Source organism: Cyprinodon variegatus, unplaced genomic scaffold (genome assembly GCF_000732505.1).
Source record: "Cyprinodon variegatus isolate N-32 unplaced genomic scaffold, C_variegatus-1.0 Scaffold71, whole genome shotgun sequence".
Taxonomy (NCBI): Eukaryota; Metazoa; Chordata; class Actinopteri; order Cyprinodontiformes; family Cyprinodontidae; genus Cyprinodon; species Cyprinodon variegatus.
In genome coordinates this window covers 1,718,082-1,742,819 of record NW_015150524.1, presented here as the reverse complement: position 1 = coordinate 1,742,819, position 24,738 = coordinate 1,718,082, and the positions used below count along the sequence as shown (strand labels likewise).

General features: G+C 36.3%; 1 protein-coding gene across 2 annotated transcripts in view; it reads right to left on the bottom strand.

Moving 5' to 3' along the window:
• Positions 1–24,738, bottom strand: part of ctnnal1 (catenin alpha-like 1) — an 81,002-nt gene that overhangs the window by 33,016 nt on the left and 23,248 nt on the right. For both annotated transcript variants that reach the window (XM_015372383.1, XM_015372382.1), the window contains exon 2: positions 9,659–9,848. In XM_015372383.1, the coding sequence (XP_015227869.1) occupies positions 9,659–9,848 (190 nt within the window). The remainder of the gene's footprint in view (positions 1–9,658; positions 9,849–24,738) is intronic.

Here is a 24,738-nt window from a genome sequence, read left to right as displayed (position 1 = left end):
ATATATATATATATTTAAAGAAGCAATACGTAATATCAACACCAAATGTTTCAAATCACAATGCAGAAAACAGGCAGCAACATCCACCCCACCCTCTAAGGAGATTAACAGGTGGGTTACCTGGCTAAAAAGATTCAGCCAAAGTAAATTGTTCTATGAATACTTCTGAAGGATGTGGAGGCTTCTTAGGAATCATTAGTCATATTTTCGCTCTGGTTCTCTGTTAAAACACAGAGCAACAGCACTACAACTGCAAAGAAGAGGAAGATGGAGTAGGAGATGATTGCTGCTCAAGCTAATGTGATTTAATCAAAAATAATACAAATTATGACAAGTAACAATAGGAATAATGAGATCTGAAATTCATTTTTAGATATCCAGAATTTTTATTTCAGATGTCATTTTGTTTGGAACAAATGTATTTTAGATATCTAAAACACATATTCAGACAAACTGATAAATATCAAAAGGGCCTGCAGGCGTAATGATAACATTACTGGGGAAAATACTTTACTGGTTAAATGGTTGTGGATCAATATTTAAGTTCAATCCCACTGGGGAAGATGGGCACCTTGCAGAAGGTGAAGGTTAAGTATAAAAATGTTGTTATAACCGGTAGGACCTGTTCATCATCTCATGGTGTGATGGTTTTGGTTCTGTTTAAGTTTTATCTTTGAGTTCTCATTTGGTTTTATTTCCATTGTGTGTTATTCTAGTTATTTTTATTGTATTTTTGTTCTTAGGTATTTCTTGTTTGCCCTCTGTTGCCCTCCTGTGTCAGTCTCCTTTTCCCTAGCTTCTTTCTGAAGGGACACACCTGCTCTCAACCTGCTGATAAGCCTGGTCTTTGTTTCTCTCTCCCCTATATGCACCTCCTGCTCAGTCACTGTTGCTGGTTTGTCATTTCATCCCCTTCAAGTGAGTTTTCCTGGTTCATCTGTATTTTTGCGGATCCTGAGGATTGATGTTTTTGGATTTTTGATTCTGGTACCTTTTTGGATAAATAAATCAGCAATAAACCATAATCCATGATTACACAGTAAATTCTAAGTGGCTGTTTGACTCTGCAATTGCTTTCTATATTGCTGTTATCACATGTCAATGTGCTCGCATTGATATTCTGTTAAAGGAGTCTGTGTATTGCTGCTAATGTGAGACAGATAAGGTAGTGGATGTTCGTGATCGATTGTGAGGTGAAACAATAACGCTCATAAAGATAACTTTCTGAATATGAAAGTCTGAGAACCCTCTCCTTATAAATATTTAATTCTCTGGGAATTAATGCCACTTATCCTTTAAACGGATCCTTGTCAAAAGGACATGCTATGCTTGTGTCTTTAAGGCCTAATGTGTCTATTTAACCTAGTGGATGTTTTATTTTCTTTTTATTGTTCTCACAAAGCTACAAAAGAATTTCTCTGAATAAATCCGGAAATAGAACAACATATTTGACTTTCATGAAGGCAGAGTTTATTAAGGAAATCCTGATCTTGACCAGGTTAGCTCTGGGGCGAATGTTACTAGGTTGAAGAGACTCTCTTTGTAAAAAGGAAAATTAGAAGAAAAATTTCAGGTTTAAAAAACCGATACCAGTATCAGGCGAGGCCCCGATCCAGCACTAAAATGGTGATATCGGTATCGGCAAGTACCGACAAATAGAGCACCGATACCATTTTGAGAGCCAAAAGTTTATTCAACTGTTGTCACCCATTCCAGTTAGGCAATTAAAAGTTCTACTGGATTAATTTTGTATTTCCTGCTTCACAAAGGTAGGCAGCAGCTTGACAAAGCCATGATGGGAATTATTTTACATCCAAGTAGTATGCAGTTCTTCATATATACACACACACATCAATTTCAAACAGATGGTGTCGGTATCGGTCATCGGGGCCAAAAAAGGGCATCGGCCTGACACTAGTTTTAAGTAGACCTGCTTTGTGAAATGGACCAAATTATATAAATACAGGCTACAGACTGCACCAAAGTAGTTTTGTATTGTTCCTTAAGGTTTTGAAGGATAAAACTTGACAAATAAGAATGATTTTGGTTGATTTTACAAAAAAAGTCTTAGTTATTACTTCTTTAAATAAGCTTTGATTATAAATATATACATGATTGTTAATAGCAATTCTAAGCTTTTTTATTATTCTTCTGACCTCAGATATGCAAGTTTGGAGAAGATGACATTTTCAGGTTACCATTAATCCAACCTATAAAGAACACCATTCATATATGGCTTGTTTAATGTTGTGTTTTCTTGTCTTTTCTATTTTGTTGAGAAGATAAGGGAAATGTGCATTTGTGCCATGGCACAAGTATACTTAAGGAAACACAAAGGCATTGATTATAAATGGAACATTTCTCAAGACTCACAAATAATAATAAACAAATCAATGTACTGTTAAATTTAATTATAAAAAAAAGTACCAATAATTCTGGCACCAAAGTTTTTATGATTTTTCTAATTACAAAAAAAAAATACAAAATTGCTTATTTCTTGATGCTTTTTTTGCTTGATCACAATCCAGTCTCGTATGCTATTTATTGAACCACTCTTCAATACAGTGGGAGCATTTAAGGGGATTTAATTTGTACTGTGAAGTCAAAATGTATTATATTTGGAGTGAAAAGAAATCTACTTTATTGCTTCTTAGAGTTGAAACTTTAACTGCAAAAGACTCAGATCTTCTGATAAGGCGGCACCTTTAAGTAGTGCAGGGAAACTTACAGAAATAAATGTTTTGCCTGGACTTCTGAGGGTCTGTATATCATTAAATTATTCACACACCATGCAGTGCCAGTGAGCAAAATCTCTTTGATAAGCTAATATTTATAGCTTGTTTTTCTTACTGTTGTTAGTCAGCAGAATTAGCGCAACAATGACCAAACCTTTTATTTTTGTTCATTACAGTTTTAACATAGTTTAGTTGTATTAGTTTCCAGGTCAAAATCCAGATGCAGCCTTAGCTCTGAGTCATTTCTCTGGGACCAAAATCCAGCAGAGTTATGTGAGACAACACTGTTATGTAAAAACATTTTTCATTAAAAAAAAAAACTGAGAAGAATTTTCCCCTTTTTAATTTACTTTTTATTTTACTCTAACAGAAAAGAAAATAATGTTTTCATCAGGACAAAAACAGGCTTTAGAAACAAACTGAGAAGGAGGATCAGACACAAAAGGGCTCTGATAGAGGATGAGGACACAAGCTGATATCACGTCATGGAGCTCGATTCCCTCTTGGTTTTGCTGGTCTGTTTTAGGGAGCAGCCCAGACAGGATGATCGTATCTGACAGGCTGCTATTCAGAGTCAGCTCTGTTAACAACTTAAACTTTGTGGCTGCAGTCGTAGGAAATTCTGTCCAATTCCCCTGAATGTGCCCTGGTAGTAAAAAAGGAGTCAACTGTGTTCTTAATTTGTATAATAAAAGGTTTTAATTGATCCGAAACAAACCAATCCAATTACATTGATGCACAATGAAAACCTTGATCTATATTCTTATCTTTAAGATATGTCTTTTCATTTTGAAATTCACAAAAAGCCTCATGAAAAGCCTTATTCCTGTGGATTTTAGATGGTCAAATCATATTTGATCTTCTTTTTGTGAGTTGATATCAATCTGTTAAATAGGCCGGTGATTTTATATCTTGTGACAGATTTTGTGATAGGGTTGTCACGATACTAAAGTTTTCAACTCGATACCGATACTAAGGAAAATATTCGATACTCGATACCATTTTCGATACCACAAGGATAAAATTTCAACAGAAATATTTTGATTAATAATTAAAATACCATAAATAAATAAATACAATAAACAATAAGAACAACATTTTGAGGTTGTTTTCTGTGCACAGTATTTAGCAAGCTTGATAAAAAAAACTTACAAAATTAAAATTAAGTTTTCCTTACTTGGCTATGCTTTGCACATAACAATGACACTAGCCAAACTGGTTAAGAAACAAAAATAATTCTCAGCAGCTGCAACTGTTACAAAAAAAGTCTGAAACTGAAAAGTGCGTAGAATTATTTGATCACACAGTGTTCAGAAAGTGCATTTTCCTCTATTCTGCACTTTAGATGAATGACTGCTTAGGTGCGACTGGTACTCGATACTTTTGAAAATGAGTATTGTATCCGGATACAACGTTTCAGTATCGATACTTTTTTGAGTATCGATACTTTTGACAACCCTATTTTGTGATATTGGCAAATATTGTAAAACCATCTGCAAAAATTCGTATTACATTTTAACATGATACAGGTTATGATTTACACCCAAACATTCTCTATCAGTGTCATGGTTTTGGTTCTCTCTAGGTTCTCTGTTTGAGTTTTTATTGATTTTATTTCTATTTTGTGTTATGCTCGTTATTTTTTATTGTGTTTGAGTTCTTAGGTATTTCCTGTTTGCCCTCTGTTGCCCTCTTGTGTCAGTCTCCTTTCTCCTAGCTCCCTTCTAGAGTCCTCTGTCCACACCTGCTCCCAATCTGCTGATTAGCCTGGTCTTTGTATCTGTCTCCCATTTATACACCTCCTGCTCAGTGAGTTTTGGTTGTTTCATCGTCATTTCTTATCCCTTCTCGTGAATATTCCTGGTTTTCACTATTTTGTGGATTTATGTTTTTGGATTTTTGCTTCTGTTGCCACCTTTTAAATGAAATTAACAAGAAACCACCTTCAGCTTAGGTTTCTGCATATTGGTCCTCATCTCAAACCTCCACTCAACCTGACAATCAGAGTGATAGTTCAAAAATTATGCTAAATATCAGAAACTGATGTTTCTATAATCCGTCTGACCAATGCTTAGTATGAATTCTAGCTTATATCTTTAGTGGCATTTATTTAAAGTTTTTTTGTTTTGTTTTTTTGCTTTTTTTGTTTTTGTTTTTTTTTTTGCTCAATGCTGAAAGAGAGGACAGAGTGAGTATTTCACAAGAAAGCAGAATTTTTTTTACCACACCATAATTGGCTACTTCGTTAGCATGCATGACCTATGTACAGAGGCTTAAGTCCACAATGCGGCTGACCCGGGTCGAAAACGGCCTGTGGTCCTTTGCCGCATGCCTCTCCCTCTGTCTTATGCCCCCTTTCCTGTCAGCCTACTTTCCAATAACACTAGTGCTGCAAAAACAAACAAAAAAGAATAAATACCATACTTATTTCAGTTCTATGGTTTAATGCTTGTTTAGTGGAATTCAGGAAAGGAAAACTGGAGCAACGGGATGTTTTTTCTGCCTGTTTCAATATCCTATTGACCCCACATCTATCATTCAAAGCAAAGCATCCCTTCACCTTTTAAGAAAGGAAAACTGGGCTTTCAAGAAATATTTTCCAAGTATAAAACAACCAAAAAGGTCATATTAGACTCACCAAAATATCCAAGTGACACTTTTTTAATGTACTGTAGTAATAAAACTGTAGTTGGTGAGCTATGGGCACCTATCAGGAAAAGTCTGGTCCAGATGTGCAATGCATCCAGGACATGCGCAGGATGTGGCAAACCAGAGCAGATTTAGATGTGCTCTATGTTCCAATTCCAGTATCTGCAGGCTGGGCTAATCACTTGCTGTACCAGAATTTCTTTCATTTCACAAGAGTAGACAACAACTAAATCATCAGTCCTCTGTTTTGTAAGTAACCACACTTTTCATTTCCACCACAGCTATATATACTAAACCTTTATCATGTAAGAAAAATAAATTTAGCGTCCTGCTTGACATCAAGGCCTGGCTTGGCCTCAGACATGAAATCTGACTCTATGAATGAATTTCACTTTATTAATTAAATTTGTTGAATTAAATATTAAAATAAGCTTCTTCTTCTATTTTTATTTTTTTTTTATAAAAATCTTCATTATTGGAATGCAACAGGTTGTACACATCAGATATATAAGAACCTGTGATTATTGATCATTTGCATTAAATCCATCTCCTTCTTTTGGTTCTGTTGTTTCTAAATATCTAATCCTGTTATGCAGGAGGCCAAAAGAAATGCATATTGTCATAATTTTTATTGGTACTAGATATGAAATAGTACCAACTATTCATTGTGTTTCTTAAACTTAGGCCACATTTTTGATTGCAGCTATCCATAGTTGTTCACAAACTTACTTCAAATTCTTCTTCCTTGGTGTTCAGTCACCACTCTGGTTTTGTAATTAATCAATCAGAGTACAGATCAGGTTCAGTGAGTCCAGCCTAGGCCAACACAATCCAAGCCCAATCAAAACACATGAATTGTGCTTTAATTTTAAATCAGCAAGCAGGGTATTTTAACCAGGAATCAGAATTTTACATTTTTAAGGATTCCAGGAGAATGACAATTTAGCCTCAGTTCCAATCGATTCTCCAGATTCTGACTGGCCAATCCCACGCCTCGATTTGACCCCAAATGGTAGATTGTTACTAGCTCTCATTGAATGCCATATCCTCAATTACAATACAAAATCCAAAATCCTGTCTGCATTTTGGTGAAATCCACAAGACTTGACATCAGTATATCCATAAGAGCTGGGCATCATTTTATATTCAGAAGTCAAAGTTCCATATTTAAAACAATCAAGTGTTTAAATATTTGGACAATAAAAATTGACAAACATTTTTTAAGGTTAATACTGATATAGATTATTTTTACATCAGACTTGGACATTGTTGTTTCTTCCGCCATTGACATGGTAGGAAAAAAAATACAATAAAAAAAAATTTCAATAAAACAACTAAAATAATATCAATGGATAGCAAATGGAGGGAGCGGCATGACATGCGCCTCACAAGACCTCAAGACATGGCTGCTAAATGCACTAATGAAAAGACAAACACATGCATCTATTGGTTTTGGCAACAAATACATGAAAAAAAAATCTGAAAAGGCCCCAAATATCAGCTGCCGTGTGTCTCAATCTATACCAAAAAAAAGAAAGCAGAATATGCTTTCAGAGTTTTTATTTTTCCTTTTCTAATTTAATTTCCGTTCTAGTTTCACCTTGCTCGTATTATTATTCAACCATTATAACCAATGTTGCAATGAAGGCTCAGATGGAGACATCAAATAAACATCAATCCTTTGCTAACGAGCTTTTCTCTCTCTGCTGGATGTAAACGATTAAAAAAAGAACAAAGCAGAGCTCCCTTGATCAAAGAAGATGCTTAGACAAATAATCACTCAGAGGGCAAAAGAAAATTATAATGAATATAATTTTCAAGTTTTTTCAGTGTCATTCCATAGGCAGAACTCTGAAGGCATCGTTACATAAGAAGTAAAGTGAAAAGTGGGAAAATTAGTCACATTCAACGGTAAACATGCCTAGATTTACACATGAATGAATATTCAGCTTCACCTATGCACACACAGATTCACATGAACATTTTCTCATCAGCCTACTCTCCTCCTTCTGACAACAGCCTCTTTGTCAGAGTTTTAGCTGTCATTACAAATCAGCATTGTGAGAGGATTAAATCCTTGAGCCTGGTTCCCCAGCATTGCAAAATGCTGTGTTGAAATCATTGCACCAGTGTGACATTGATTCTGATCTGTCCAAAAACTAAATAATCTAATACAGTTTGGGGGCATACTAAAAATAAACAAACAAAAACTCCTAAATTTCAAATTGAAAGAATAAATAAACATCTGAGTTGTTAACAAAGAGGCATTTTTTGTTTAAAAAAAAAGCTTTGGCTCATTAAATTTACCCTACGTGGCATAGAAAACAAAAATTACAACTTGCAAAAGCATTGACCTTAGGAATTTTTTAAAAGGTTCATAACGCTAATATGCAAAAAAAAAGGGGAAATCCTTTTTGCTCTTTATCAAACTAAATACAACTTCAATGAGAATGTTTTTGTCATTTTTTCGTTCTTAAAGATTGTACATTATAGGTAATAGCTATGATCTTGCTCATCAAAACAACAATTTCTTTAAAAGCAATACATCTATGTCTAGAAAGAATCTGGGCCAAGAGAATGTCTAGAGTGGGACGGAATAAAAGTATTTAAACAATAGTTTTATAAATTTAGGCCCAGAATATAAAAAAATGTACTTTTGGTTACGATGCCAATATTGACACAAGACGATTCAGTCACTAAAATTAGTATTTTGAAAGGTCATGTGAGACTGAGCAGGCTTCAATGTTGCCAGCTAAGTTACTTTGTTGCTATAAAAAGAGTCTTCTCAGAAGAAAATATTCAGGCTAGTATTGTAGTGCAAATCATTCATCATTAGAAAGGACATAAAAAATATATGAAAGTAGAAGAAAACACCATGCAGACAAAGTATAAGTGTGGTGCCCAATCCCAACTTCCTGCTGCCATTATGTAAATTCCTGCACACATAGGGGTCCCTGTGCATACGTACATAAAAACAAGAATTATCTTATTTTTTTCTCCACTAGGAATACCTTGATGTTTCTTCTCTGGAAGAGATCAAATGTCAAACTTTACATTCTCTTGTTTCCCCTTTTAATTACACGTGTGGTTTAAAAAAGAATATCTTTCTTTTTGACAGCATCAGAGGACATAATGTTCCAGGAAAATAATGTTCTCTCGTCAGGTTCCAACAGAATTAGAACAATATGAGCATCAGATGAACCTGGCTGCCACAGATCTTAACAAGTTCATAAATGCCACACCAAATATCTATGTCATTGCTACAGAATCAATGCAGCCATGACTGACACATAACAGTCAAATATCCAATTTGAGTTTGACCAAATTTTACTTAAAACGAAACGCAAGATACAAACATTTCTATTTGTTATTCTTTTCTAATTAAAACCTATCAGGGCGGTAGACATTTCTATTGGCAATAACCAGAATTCATTCATCCATCCATCCATCTTCCATCACGCTTTTCCCAAGCGGGGTTGCAAGGGGTGCCTATCTCCAGCTGTCTATAGGCGAGAGGTGAGGAACACCCTGCACAGATCGCCAGTCCATCGCAAGGCAACACAGAGACAAACAACCATTCACACACACACCTAAGGAGAATTTAGAGAAGCTAATTAACCTAACAGGCATGTTTTTAAACTGTGGGAGGAAGCCAGAGTACCCAGAGAGAACCCACACATGCTCAGGGATAACATGCAAACTCAGTTCGGAAAGACACCAGGCTTGCTGCATGGCAGCAGTGCTAACCACTGCACCCCTGAGTAGCTCCAACCAAAGTTCAATAACCTTCAATTAATGTCCATTATCCATGTAAAGACAGTTTAATTCCCGTTTCTACACATCACCCTTGGGTGCTGCAGCAGTTTTGTTTCCCCTATCCTTTATCCCCAACTCAATAACCACAATGTCTTTAGAGCACTCTGGAGGGCTTCTGGTGTAATACTGGGTGACACCTCAGCTGTCCATACTAATAGAAATTTCCTAACAAATTTGATAACATTGTGGAGCCTGAAGGTGATGTGTCTGATACTTTATGAAACTGTCACAGTTTGGCTTAACCAAACGGTGATGAGGAGCTTTCAGCTTACAAACTGGTCAGCTCAGCACAATTCACCAGAAAATACCAGATATAAACCTTTTAAGTTTGCAACAAAAATATATGGTATTATCCAAAGAGAAGCTTTGTATTTTGTTTTTACCTACACAGCAAAGTGCAATCTTAAAAACAAAATTTGGGAGAAATGTCAGGCACGACCAAGATACAGCATTCCTACCTGCTCTGCGAGCCTCAAAGCATGCATGACCCATCTCATCCTTCAGCTCCTGGTTTTCTGAGGCAATGGCCTCCCCAACAGCGACAAAACGACCCACTGCCACACTAACTGCCTGACCCACACGGTGGATAGAGGCCAAGGTCCGCTCAGACTTCTTTGGCCTGTCTTTGTGGTTAATCAGCGTGGTGATCTGCAGAGAGATAAAAATTCAGGACATTTTCATTAAATCAACATTTATTCAGAAAAAAATAAGTTATAACAATGTCATTCTTTTCATCTGAAAGGAAGGAATAAATAAATTACAATGGGGGGCATAAGCAGGGAAGCAAAACTTTTCAAAGTTTGGAATTGCAATCATTTAAATAATTCTATTTTCCTCTCCATACAGTACCACATCTGGACATAACTGCATAAGGTGACTACCTTTCTAGTTGATATAACTATGTATAAAATTTGTTTGTCTTCCAATGAAAACATGATAAAAAAAAAGCTTTCAGGGAGATATTACTTAGTAATTATGAAGATATTTTTAAAAGTATTCTTTGCAGATGTTCTCAGTTTTCTTGTAAAACAGAAATAAGAACCAAAATGTCAAAATATTTAGGAAAACAGTGCAGTGGTTTACACATGACATAACAGTACTGTAAAAGAGAAAAGGCTGAAAAGGCAGCCAGGTTTGTTGGGTCTCCTATAAAGAACAGTCCCTGATATGGATACCAGAAACAGACCCACATATGTTCTTACAGTGATAGGTGTCAGTTATAAATAGATCAAGACTGTCATTAAATATGTATTGGCTGCTTGTGAGTCTGTGAATGTGTGTGTGATAAATCATTTAGTCCAGGATGAGGTGGGGGGTATTTTAATTGCTGCATGACAGTAGGTGGTCCAAGAGGGGAATCTGTGACAGCAAATTATCCCTATTGACAAATCTATCTAAAAAAAAAATGCTTCTTGTAAAACCTCGATCTGTCTGTTTTAGCTTTCTGTTTTATGTCTTATACTCCTGGAAAAAAAAAATCAAAGGTAAAATCAGTGTGAGTTTTTATCATTCATGTTGTTCAAACTGAGAGATTTTAAAGAAGCACCAGAGGTGTCTTAGATCAATGTTTCCCAATCTTTTTTGACTTGTGTAAATGCATTTGTCTTATCATGAGTACCCCCCTCAGTCCAGAGTATTGCTAAATGCCCAAAACTGGAAGGTACAATAACTAATAATAAAATGAAAAGTTTTTTTAACTATCTTACTTTACTTATTTTACTCATCTAATAAACTTCAACTTGGAACTCTTTGGCATGTTACTCTTTCCAATTAAATAAAAAAAAAAAACAATAACAAAGATTTTGCCCAGAAGCCAGTAAGGATTCAAAATAAATACAAACAGGAGCACCTTAGTAAGTCCCCTTTAATAACATTTTAACTTTAGGAATTGGGGACAAAATACTAAACAAAAATTATGATCAGATTGAATACATTTGTTTTACTTTGTTTTCATCCTTCATGACACCTGAGCTTGTTTTGATGAGATGTGGGGAAACAGCTGATACCAGGCTGTTCTCTACATCCAGTCTGTTCCTCAGCCTGGTTTTAATTTTTTTACTGTAAGAGCAAATACCTTAAAGAAGCTTAACAAGCTGTTAATATTGGCTGTAAACTTCTCTTGAACCTCAGGAGACGATTTCACAGAGAAAATGTTTTCATAAAATTAAGAACATTCTGAACAACCATGAACTCTCTTAAAGTTATTTAAAGAACAACAGAGTGTCTTGAGTCAGAGACTTTGCCCAGTTCCACTAAGAGACATATCACTACACTGGATACTTCTTACCTATAGCTTTTAACAACTTAAGAAAAATCTTCAATTTATAACAATATTTACTTTTTCTTTGGGATTAATAAAGTATTTCTTAATTGAACTGAAATAAACAAAAATTATTTCCTATACAAATGACTAAACACTGCCACCCTCAGCATATAAACTAATAGTTATAAAACACAAGCTAAGTTTTCATCCAAAGGTTATCTAAATTTTAAGCATCCATCTTTCATCATGCCTATCTCCAGCCGAGAGGTATAACCTGTACAGGTCACCAGTCCATCGCAGGCCAACACAGAGAAACAACCATTCACACACACACTCACACCTAAGGAGAATTAGAGAAGCCAATTAACCTAACAAGACTCCGCACCGGGAGTCAAACCCAGAACCTTCTTGCTGCAAAGCAGCAGTACTAACCAATGCACCACTGAGCAGCCCAACTTTAACCAAACTTTTAAAATGTCTTTAAAAAAAAGAAAATATGAATTAGAAATGTTTCCATCCATTGGCGCTAAGTGACAAGGTCATTCAAAGCTGGACTGAAGTTTCAATAAAAGTTTTACAATTGGCAAAGTTGAATTCAGTGTATCCAGAACAAGAGAGAAGTGGGATTCTAATGTAAATCCCAGAGCAGATCTTGAATTCCTCCCTAAGGGTAGGCATACATTACAATTTTGTGACGATTTTTTAGTCATGAGAACATTTTGGGGGATTAGGCTTCAGCCTCATTGCGCATCCTGCATCATGTAGTATATAGAGGATAATAAGGGGTGATTACGATCACAGTTACCTCCCAATCTGAAATCATATGGTCGAATACAAATCAAACATGTTTAAAAAATCCGTCGGCCCTCGTAAAAAGATTTAGAGAATTGCAGTACAAAAGTAAGCTGCCATTTTACTTGCAGTACCAGTGGCTAATATTAATAATTCCTGTTTTTATAGACAGACAAAAAAAAAATAACATACTATTTTTCAACCACTTTTTTTTTATCTCTAAAATATTTCTCACTATTCTGTTTTGGTTTTACTCTCCTCACAGCTGTTTTTCTGTCTCTCCTTTTTTGGCTACCTGTCATCAGATGACATCAAAATCACAAGGAAAATAGCCCCTCCCCTTGAATTTCCGTAGCAGAGCAGACTGGATTGTGTGTAAGGGAAAAAAGTGCGGCAACTGGAGGAGAGACAAAGACTCTTTAATAATCATATCACATGCAAAAAAAGACAGCAACATGCAGAAATTGCTGAATGGATTATTATATCGCTTTAGCTGTGCTCCTATTCTATGGTCTGCATAAACTGCATACTCACTTGTGCCATTGACTATACCTACTGCAGCCAGTGTGATAGGAAACAAAAAATCACATGGGAGCATGCAGAGTCGGACGCAAGCTGTATGAGCCTTGTGATGGGCATATAAACACATAAAGAGAGGAAAGAAACTTTCCCAAAGAGGGAGTAGAACGCAAGCCCTCAGATGGATTTCCTCCGTTCGGGATTATACTCGATTTGGTACATTTACCGGACAGTGCAAACAAGAACAGAGCCGGGTGGAGAAAACATAATATTGATTCAGTGCCATCCCACAAGGGAGGCCTTTTTTGTGTTTGTGCATGCATCAGTGGAACCTTGTGGAAAGGTGAAAAGTGCACATTCCTTTTAACGTATGTCAGTGGAGGAAAAAAAAAAAATCTTTACAAAAAGCAAAGTTTAAGTTAAGTTTGAAAACAAACTTTGACTAAGTCCCACTAAACATTTGACTGTTCAAAGAAGTAAATATTGTTTTAATATGGAGGCATTGCAGAAACTAAACAATAGAAAAACAACCATATCCTGTAAACTTTAAAACATGCATGAATAATGTTCTGAAGTTTAAACTTGCAAACATTTGTACAGCGAGAACTATGTTGCTGCTTGATAGTATGAAAAATACTATAAATGTCTTTAATGCTTTAGGCTTCAAGTTGAAGTAAAATGTTACAGCTAAACACTCTCCCTGGTAACCTCCTTCTGCTTTGGTATTCAGCCTTCACTACTTTACAATTCAGCTCTCATCTCTTTCTTATGCATAATAAGAAAGACAATTGTAAGACCACAAGAAAACGCCTCACTGTGCCTCTGTGTGAATAACAATATGATAACCAAGTCCACCCACTGGTTAGCAGGAAATTTAGGCCAACACCTCAAGGACACAGTGACTAACTATAAATCTGAATGCAACAAAAGGTGGAAACATTTGTGGCTGCCTCCCATGGCTACAGATTAGGTTTCACTGAATAGTCATGCTGGGAGAAAGTTTGATGATATCAGTATGCCTCTGTCCTGCCGCCCATTTTTTTTCAACTGTTCTGACTCTTAATTTTAAATACATAGAATGCGTTTAAAAATATAATTTGTCAGCCCTTTTTTTCTCTGGTGACATAGTCGTGTCACTTTTGTCATTTGAGAACTTTTCTTACAACAGCCAGCATGAAAAAGTCTGCACGGTTTTGAATGAGCTGAACTAAGAGGCCCGCTGGGACTTTTATTAAACACACATTGTAGATGCTCATTACAATAATTGCTTGTTTGGCGAGTCCTGTGTTGGCCTGATTGTTTGGCCCATTTGTCTCACTGATTGCTGTTAAGCTCTACTTGGCACACAGACAGAATCAGTTACTCACTGTGGGCTTTTTTTAAGAGTAGAAAGTCTAAATCTTAAGTAAAACTCTTAAAACTGTAAGAGTAATTAGGCTTTTCTATGTGCATGAATAAAGGAATGTCACTGCCTAAACCATATAACAATGCTTCCACACTAACCCTTTGAAATGCTTTTTAGAGTGTCAGGTTTCAGGAGTGGATCACGTCAGCGTGTACCCATTCCAAAGAATCATACCCTGGCATGGTTACAACTGCACGGTCTCGCCGTTGTTTATCCAGACCCTTGAGCGGTTTGCTTGCAGTATGAATGAGTGCCAAGTCCCAGTGTACCAAAAGTAGAAAAAGAGAATGGGCCTAAGCACAACATTTGATTAGAAGAAGAAAAGGAAGAATACAAAATAAAAGCTTGAATCCAAAGTGTCTCCTGGGGCTACGTGGAGTAGAGAACATCAAAGTAGCAACAGAAACCCCAGCATTGCCAAACGTCTGCAGTTTCAATTTGTGGTCTGATTACCTGCTTTTGGTGTTGAATAATCTTTTGTTTTTATTTGTGCTTTTCTTTTTTCTTTAATCAGCACAATGCTTCTCCCCCCCAAAAAAAATCATTGCAACTGCATGATGTTTTCTGGTGCCATTAAAAACTACTTAGCTCAAACAATTTTGTCAAATTCTGATATGGAATCTGAAGTAGGGGTGCAAATAATAATCGTTTTATATTGATGCATCAATCCAACAGCCAACGATCCGATGCATCGACACGTCTGCAAGAATATCGATTCATGTTTTTTCTTTTCCTCCGGTCTATTTTTATCCACTTGCTCCTGGACTTAATTCTGACTCCCGTGCTGCGGTGGCGCTAAACCTATTTTGCCCTCCTACCTCGCTTCTGTCTTGCCTAAACAGTAGGCAAGACAGACATGGCGGAAGAAAAAGAAGATGATGTATTCTGAGTATCAAAAATAATCGAATCGTTGGGTCAGGAAATCGATACTGAATCGAATAGCCATGATCAGTGTGATTTACACCCCTATTCTGAAGCATTTCTATCCAATCTGACAAGCTCTTCTTTCATTAAAATAAAACTCAGTAAGAGGGAGTGTTCCAGCCGCAGGATTATGACTCTGAGAATCTGCAAGCTTTGATGAATGCATAGGCTGAAACAAACTGTGAAGAGAATATTGATCATCTTCAGAACTGGTGATAAATCAATTATGTGTCTACACAAAGTTTCTCATTTGATTCCTTTTTATCGCATTCTCATGAGATATCCAGGGTGTACCCCGCCTCTCCTCCAACGAATGCTTGACATGGGTACCAGCCCAGCTCAAGCCTGGATGGATGATTTATAGATGGTTTTCACACACTAATGCAGAATTCTGCTTCTGCTACCTCAACTAGTGAAGTGACCCACAAGTACAGCATCCATATGACATAAAATCCAATAAATCTAAATAAAGCACTCTGCAAAGTGCATAAATCAACTGAAAGGACATCATTTTGTAGGTTTTGTATAATCACAGGTTTATAGGTAAATCAGGGGACCCAAGCCTTTCAATAAATGCAAACCTGAAATAAGCCTTTAAATTCTGGTTGTTATGACTTATCTAATATTTGTGAAAGCAAAAAAAGAGACTTTTCCGCTCATCTTTATGCCAAAAAGACCAAACTCTAAGTGTTGTTTTCCTTAATCAATCACATTTTTTTCTGTTTAATGAAAATAAATTCCAATCTGTCTAGTATTCAACAGGAAAAATGAATACTTTCAGGTCTTATTTCAGCAAGTTTCAATAGAAAGGGATTGTTGTTGCACCACAAAGAAAGGCATTTAGTGACAATTAATCAAGATTAAGCCGTTTAATTAAAAGGGAGTAAATAACATGAATAAAAAGGAGACACAGTGAGCAATTGTCTCAACCATGTAGGATTCTGTACAGTTTCCTAGACAGTATTTGCATCTGTTAATCTGAACTTGGTGGTAAAAGCCAAGTTTCTGTTCAGGGTTTATTCATGCAAAGAGATACATGACTAGCTGTTCATCAGGAGCCCAGTGTGTGGGAAACAAAACAAAAAGCATAAGGAAAGTTTTTCTGAACAGGCACTTAAATAAGAAAGCACATTCCCAGCAAATCGTCTGCAAGGAGAACAGAATTAAACCCTGAGTTGGTCGATAGCCAGACTCTAGAATTTAAGGGGATGAAAAGAGGGGGAAAATATGTTGGTGAGAGCAGAATGAAATACTTTAAATGAGGAGGAGTATAAAAAGATAGTACACTATACTTTTGTATTGTATGTTGTTTTTGTGACACTAAATCATTTATTTTTATCCTTTCTGACTTTCTGCAAGCATCATCCTTCTCTTAACTGTGCAGTTGAGGATTCAGGTTTATCCACAGGGCTAAGCTGCTGCAGCACAGTACAGTATGATACAGCAGCAGCAGCAGCAGCTTGCAGTATTTAAGCTGCATTCTTAAGGGAACAGGGTAAAACCATGTGTGCAGGAGAGTGTATATAAGATCGACATTACCTCATAGTTCAGAAATGTATAGCTGACCTTGAAACTCTTTCTCTACAATTGTAGATCCACTGCAGATGCTGGCAATAAACTGAAATATGTGTCCAAGACCAAGAGTTGGCAATTACAACAAAAAAAAAGCTTTAGAACAACTTATCAGGACAGTAGCCAATTAACAGGAATATTCTACAGTAATAAGCAGAATCAGAAGGAGCTCATTTTTATTCTTTCAGCAGCCAATAACCACTGAAAAAAAAAAAGTTAAGGGGACATCTTTACATTTAAAGATAAAACTGCTGCTGACTGTAAATTTAAGCTGTCACATGTCACTGCTCTCTGGAAGTGAAACTGATGTGTCACTCAGTTAACTTGAGTTGACCTTAAAATAACATCAAACTGCAGTAAAACGAAAAACTTCCTTTAAAATAAAACCTCTCTTTATCAAAAATCTTGCATCTATTATCGCAAGTATTACTTAGCTTGCAGAATGGGATCTGCATGTTAATTGGAGCCTGGGTTATTTCAAAGATGTGACACTCTTTGTAAATTAATTGAATGTGTTTTGATAACTCAGGTTAATAATGTTACTCTTATACCTTTAGATTAGGGGTGAAGCAATTAATCAAATTAGCCATAATTTATCAATTATTGAAATAATCGTCGACTAAATTAATAATCGAATAAATGTTAACTGCTGTATAGAGACTCTAAATGCCATTAGCTATAAGAGCAACCAACTCAGAGCAGTTATTATACCAAAGAAATAAAAAAAATAATGTAAACATTTTGCATTTAAGATAGAAAAAAAAAATGAATATGTGAATAGCCCTGAATATGATCATGGCATAGTTTAAGCTGCAGCTTGTATAAAATCCATATAAAAGGTACCTTCCACTAAGTGTTGCTCCATTTGTAGGGGACTTAAACAGTGGGTCTTGGTCTGTTTGTTTAGGCTGGACCAGGGTTTTGCTCAAATGTTTTCAAACCTACAACAAAGGTTTAGATGGAAAACTTTTTTCCAGTCTGATCTAGTTTAATTTTTTCTGTAAAGTGCTTTAAAATGACATGTGTTGTGATCTTGCCATATATAAATTGAACTGTACTGAATTGAAATAAACTGAAGTGAATTCAAATAAAATGTAACTGAAAGTGACAAGGTTACATTTTTAACAGTTTGTCTGTATAGTATGTCTGAATGCATTTGATTTTATTTTTAATTTATTTGCTAAGAAGAAATGAAAAAGAAAAAATACACATCTAGCTATTTTTCTAAATTGTAAGTAGACCCAGAATATACAGAGCAATCATTTGTATTTAACCTTATAAGTATCATTTTTGTTTTGATGGCTTTTATTTTCTTAAAACAAAAATGTAAAAAGAAGACACTTTAAAAAACTCCATGTTTACAACACCATTAACTGCTGGGAATTTTTTTCACCTCGAAAAGTGAACCACAAAACAAAACAAAAAAAAACAAAAAAAAAAAAACAAACACAAATGAGTAACATTTCCTTGAAATAAGTGTATCTGCTCTTGCTTTTAGTAGAAGCAAAATGATCTGCCAACAGATTATTAGTGCTAATACCAGTAAGTAAGTTTGGCAAGTATAAATATCTTATTTTAGTGGCAAAAATGCAGAATATACTTATTTCTAGATAATTTTAATTAAGTACGTATTTTATTTTAATACTTAGACCTAACATAAATTAACCTGTATTTGGGTTCTCGTATCTGTTGTGCTATCTTATGTCTGTCTGGTCTCTAATTGAGCCAGATTCCTCTGTCTGTGTCTGGATCTGGGCTATGGACTGTAAACATAATCTGTGAGGAAGCGGGGGGCATGTGACAAAATTGCTCCAAATAAGACGACGGGCAAATGACATGAACTTTTAGCCCACTCACTCATCTAGGCCAAGAGATGTTCAGCCAATGAGACGGGCAAGCATGTGTGGACACTGATGCAGACAGACAGAGTGAGGTGGGGGTGTAATGAGGCTTCTGATATACAGGCAGGAAAACAGGAAGAAAAAGAATCAAAGACAATCTGAACACAATAAAGGGTCAACAGATGAATGACTCTGGATTTCTATCAGACTGTATCCTCACTAGATATGTATGAGAAAAGGGCAGTGTTTGGCCTTCCAGTCCGGGTTCACCAATCACAGCTGACATTTGAATATGTGGAAGGGCAAACTAACTCCAGAGCAAACATCAGCTGGAAAGGGTTGACTGCGAATAATAACTAGCTGCATCCCAGGGTGCACATGCAACTACTCAAGAAGGGCAAAAGAGCCAGAAGTATCAGTTCTCTTTGTCGAGTCTGCATGACATTTTACTCAGTGTGACTCGCTTGTTGCTTCTGCTAATTTCTTTACTAACTACACAATAATTCCTCACTGCTATTAAAAGTCGCCTTTCATTTTGGCAAATAAAGCACTTCTTCAAAAAGCATGATTATTTCTCACACACAGAATGGATGTCTTTTGTGGCATTGTAACTAAAGCAAATGTGAACAAAAATCTCTTCAGGCATGTAATAAAAAAAAGGTCAAAAGTCCTTAATAATGTCAGGCTGCCTTTTTTTGTGATTTTCTAACAAAAAAATGGCAAGCTCATTCACACCAGCAGGTAGGCATTTTAAGAGAATATCAGAGCCTAGAGTCAAGAGAAATAAAAAGTTTCAAAAACGAATCATTGACTTGCACGGCTGTATCAGATATAAAATTAGACGCCGTAAATATCGGCTCCATTCAGAGTAAAACATCCTAATTGACCATCACTTTTAACTTGTCATCTGCAACTTTTATGCAAACTATAGATTAGTATTAATATTATTTTCTTTTCAAACCACAAAATGTTTAACGCAAAGGTGGATGTCCCCTAAATGAAGCCTAGGCAGAACTTCAACTAAAGAAAGTGATTACTTACTCTCATCCACCTCCAACACAAGCCGATCAACTTCGAACTACACCTCCAGGAAGCCCAGTCAGTATCCAGAGTTAAAAAGTTCTCCAAATGCAAAACTCAGTTTGCTACCCAGCCAAAGTGGTTGAGCTATGTCTTGACTTTGATTGAGATAACCCCAATTCAACCCACCTCTATCCACTCCTCCACCCTGTAACATCTAAACTGGTCCGGAAAATGTTGAGCCTGGTTCTGGCCGAGGTTTCTTCTCAAAGGGGAGTTTTTCCTCTCCACTGTCACTTCATGCTTACTCATCATTGACAGGTCAAACCTGTGTTATCCAAGCTGGACTTACATCTTCCAGGTCCCTGAGTGAGGCACTAGTATCAGTCCACGCAGTCTACTGGATCTCTCCATACAGCTCAAGCTCAACCACCAGTATATGGACTGAACCTACTTCATCTATCTGCACTCCACCACCAGTTTCAGGCCTGGGAGGGAAACATACCTGTTCTTTAATCTTGTTTATGCATATCAAAGCAAAATTCTAATGTTTCCTGCTGAGGTCTGAACAAGAAAGACTAAAGTATTTGTATCATTAAAATCCTTCTAATTGTCTTCTTCTTTCTGTTTCTTTTTGAGATTGAAATGCAAGCAGAACACAGTGAAGGTTTGTTTTGAGGCAATGAAATGATGGCGGACTGCTTTGGAAATGTACAGAGGTCTGCAATGTGGTCATATGTAGGTGTTAACATGAATCCAGGGGGTAAACTGCAGGATGACTGCAACTGCATCAAACAGTAGCGATGAGAAAACGCTTCATAACAATCCCTTTAGGCATATCACGAGTCTCAAGAATCGTTTAGAAGTGGGCCTGACATTGAAACTCCCCCTTCTCTTTCCAATTTCTAAATTATAATTCCTTATATAAATAAACTTATGGAATAACTAAATGTAACTTGAAAGAAATAAACATAATATTAAATGTCCAATTAAATGATAATGTATCCATCTATCTATCTGTCTATGTATGTATATATTATTAACTTAAGAAGGTAAACACATAATCAGCTTATGGTTAACTGTTGATTTATGGTTTGGGCTTAAAACTTCAAATAAGGTGGTACTAATTGCACATCCACCTTTTTTCTGCATTTTCCTTTTGTTACTACATGGTTTTTCTGACATGCAGCAAATGCCTTCCAGCTATTTATAACAGTTCCTCCAGCTGCGTTTGATTTTATATACTTCCGGAAGGAGAAAATCTTGCATTGTGAACCCCCTTTTAAATAATGTTTTAACAAACAAAGAATGTTCTAAGCAGAGCTTAGCAAGAGACTTTAGATTTTATGTACAAGATAATAGTGAAAATATAAATGTATCCATGTGGTTGTGACTATATATACCTAATGAGATTTTTCTGTGCATAATTTAATGTTTCAGATAATTAATTGTGCTGCAATTGCTAAAACATATTGCAGCCTGGGCAAGGTCCCAAAGAGTTATGTAAAGTCCTCATTACGAGGCAACACAGTTCGGTCAACAACAGTTTTCTTGGTTATGCTCCAACCCCCAGATATGTAAATTAAGGTATTTTTCATAAACATGTATCATGAGACTTTTGTTTATCTTGAAGTGAAACAAGTTCCTAGCAGTCAGTTACACCGCTTATAATGTTTTAGAGAAGAGCCCCATGTGAGCTGCATGTGATTTTGAACTTCTATGCAAAGAGCGTTAAGTAGTTTTAAAAAGTCCTTGCTTCTAGCATGCCCATACCAATATGATCATGTGAATGAAGAGCTACAAGTAAATAAATAAACTGCTGCAGAAATGCTCTGCTTGTATTCAGAAGAACACATTTCTTTTCATTACTCTTTGCTCACATAATTCTCTGGATGGTAGGTAGAATTGAGACAGTGAAACAGAGAGACAAAGGTCAAGGGAGGGTCAAACATCAGAGGGAAGATGTACCTTCAGAGCAGCGTAAATGCTGGATCAGATTCAATCTCACAGTATTAACTGTGTAGCTGCTCTTTATTAAGAAAAGCAGAGGACAAAATTATGCCTAGATGTAAATAAAACACACAGAAATGTTTATTGTGCTAAAGCTGAAAGAGATGCTAAAAATGCAATTTTAGGTCTTGTTAAAACCAGCAATGAGTCTTACCTTAAAAGAATAACTATTGGCTTTGTATTACTGTAAGTGAACCTTAGTTATGTTTGTATTTAACTGGGGCAACACTGGTGTAGGATGCAATCAGTGGAATAATATTCTGAACCCTGCTCAAAGTGGGTTTTTTCTGTCAGTTTCTTTTTTTTTCCCAGATTTGGAATGTGATCATATCAAAATCAATTTAAGTTTGAAATAAACCTGTTAACTTATGGAATGTCTGATGTTTTCAAATTTGTATAACTATCACAAGAGGGAAACTTCATAAAATATGTCATGGAAAACAGTTTGTGGTTCATGGTGTAACTGGAACTTTGCCAAATTGCATAAAAGCACAGTGTTCCTAAAATTGTTGCTTACCACGGAAACGCACTTGTCCTCCTGAACATCTCTAACAATCAGGGGTAAAGCAGTATTTTGCTGCCGGGTCCCCCACAATACTTGACATACATGCTTTTCTTTCTGGCTTGTTTAAGTACATTTTCTCTACTTCTAAAGCAAAGCCCTTTTGGCCTTTAAAACACAACCACTCACATTTTTGTTACAGCTTTGTATTAATCCATAACGTGGCACCAAACAGCCAGATTAAATGATATTGTATGATCCATAACCTCTGGTTTGCCTGAAGTCCCTGTGAATACTTGTGATCTCACTTCCTGTACAGCCTTTTGAAGGGTTGACCAGTGCAACATACAAACCTTTTTCCAGCTTAGGCCACAAACTAAGACAGGGTTAGGTACATCCGGAAATTGGCTGTTTAGGTTGTGCACCTACACAAATGTGCCATTTGCGGAGTCCACAAACATTCAATTTCCAGTCGTGTCAACAAGTGAGCTGCTTTTTTTCTTAAAGGATGATTTCATAGTTACACCTCCCTCTATGCCTTGCTCTCACAAACATCAAACATGGCGCCTTTCTGTGTTTCATACCTGTTAAGACAAACATTGCCTTTTTTTCCAGCTGTTTGGTTTATTATTCTCTAGTTCCAAAATTACATCTAAAAAACAAATAAAATAACCAGAGAATGAACCTGCTGGAAATATCTAAGAGATTTATAATCCAGTGGCAAACAATTTATCAAAACCCAAACATTTTGGGTTGAACATTATTCAGTCATCAGCTTTCTTATTAAAACCCGGACAGACATTTATTTAGTCCTTCAATTCTCAACTGAAACGTTTCCATCCATGAATCAGAAAGACAGTTTTCCATATCTTCTGCTTCTTTATCCTGTTTTAGCTTTTAACCATGCCACCAAGGAGCACCAAACACTGTCGCAGTGGGTATCTTATTGTCTCAGTTTTAATGAATTCAGGTTTGGGGAAAAAATGGCCACTTTGCAACAGTCCTTTGAATATAACAGAGAAAAATTAACCATTAACCAAGAGTATTGTAACGTGTTCCATGCAGGTCACAATCAAAAATAACACCAAAAGAGATGTTCTTTACATAATTGCAATAGATTTTTAATAAGTTAGAAAATAAATCCCCTTTTCACTCTGATAAATACTTCTCTGGTGTTTTTTTAGTGCCGCATAAGAACGGTAAAGAGCAACAGAGAAATTTCAGAGTCAATTAGTTCTGGCAGCACGCTCTGAGGCAGATAAGACAGGACAAAATAACAACCAAATAGAATTGAAGGTTGGCACAGAGGGGACAAACCAATAAACACATCTCAAATCTTCCAAGAGATCATTTAGTTTCAAATGAACAATTGTAATCCCACTTATTGTCTGGTTTTACAGCTTGGCATAGACCCTCCTTGCTCTGCAACAGTTGGAGAGCCCAAAGCTTTCCAGCCCCCGCCCCCAAGGGACGGGTACACAAATAAAGGGATGGAAGCATGGCCAAGAGATTTTAGACTTAGATTTTGTGATTTTTGCAGTGAAAAACTTTTTTTTAGAGGCTGTGCAAGAAAACTTGATTGACATTTGTGTGCCTGAGTTTTTGTTCCAGAAGGAAAGCACAGATGCCTGGTTGCTACCTACTGCTCCATCACTGCCGTCTAAAAATAAGGGGAAATCTATAAAATCTTAAGTGGGCACTCTAGCTCCACAATCCTCTCCAGAGTCACTGTGACCTGAGTTTGTAAAGGTTTAAAGGGATGCTCTCTATGAGACCGAACAAGAATAAAGCTTTTATTAATGTTTTATTTGAAGCAGCTAAAAATTTAATAATCAAGCAAACCTGATTTTAAAAACATTCATAATCCCCAAAAATCTATGAGATGTTCAATCAGAGCCACCTAGTAGTGAACTCACTGACACTATCATACACCATCTTTCCTGAAAGCAGAGCACTGCTACGAGTAATCAGTCAGCCCGATATGAGGTGCAGGAAGCTTACAGGAAGCAAAAACAGATAAGAAAAAACGATAAACCTAGGAGAAAAACAGACCAGCAGCTGTGATGTAGCGATAGCCTGGTAAAAGACAGCGGACTGAGTAAATAAAAAAGGGCAGACATCCCAGACTGACAATAATATAGAATATATCTGACAAGAAAATGCAGCAAAACCAGCCTATATCAATAAAGCTTTTTATGAAAAATCAGTGCTGTGTAGGGACCGACGTGAAAGAAAGCACGTGACATTCAATTCTTGGGTCTTTGCTGAAAGGTGGCCAAACACATACACATGATAAATTATATTATTTTTGCAAATAAAAATAAAGATATAAAAATAATTGGATAGCCAAGGTTCCTTAAAGACAATATATATATATATATATATATATATATATATATATATTAGGTTCGGTTCACGGTTTCGTGGTCACGGTTTTCGGTTATTTTTTTTTAACGAAATTAATGAAAAAATCCCCAAAAATTAATGAATTGTAATTATTTTTAATGATTCGCGGAAACCATGGATCATTTCCGTATGTTTTGCTGCTTTGAATTTAAACATCTCACGCATGCCCTCTACGATCTACAAGGAACTCAGAGCGGAGCGGACGGGAGCCACAGTGATTTCGGGGTTAGCATGACATGTTGGTCATGTTGCTGTTAGCATAAACAAAACGTGTTGCACAATGC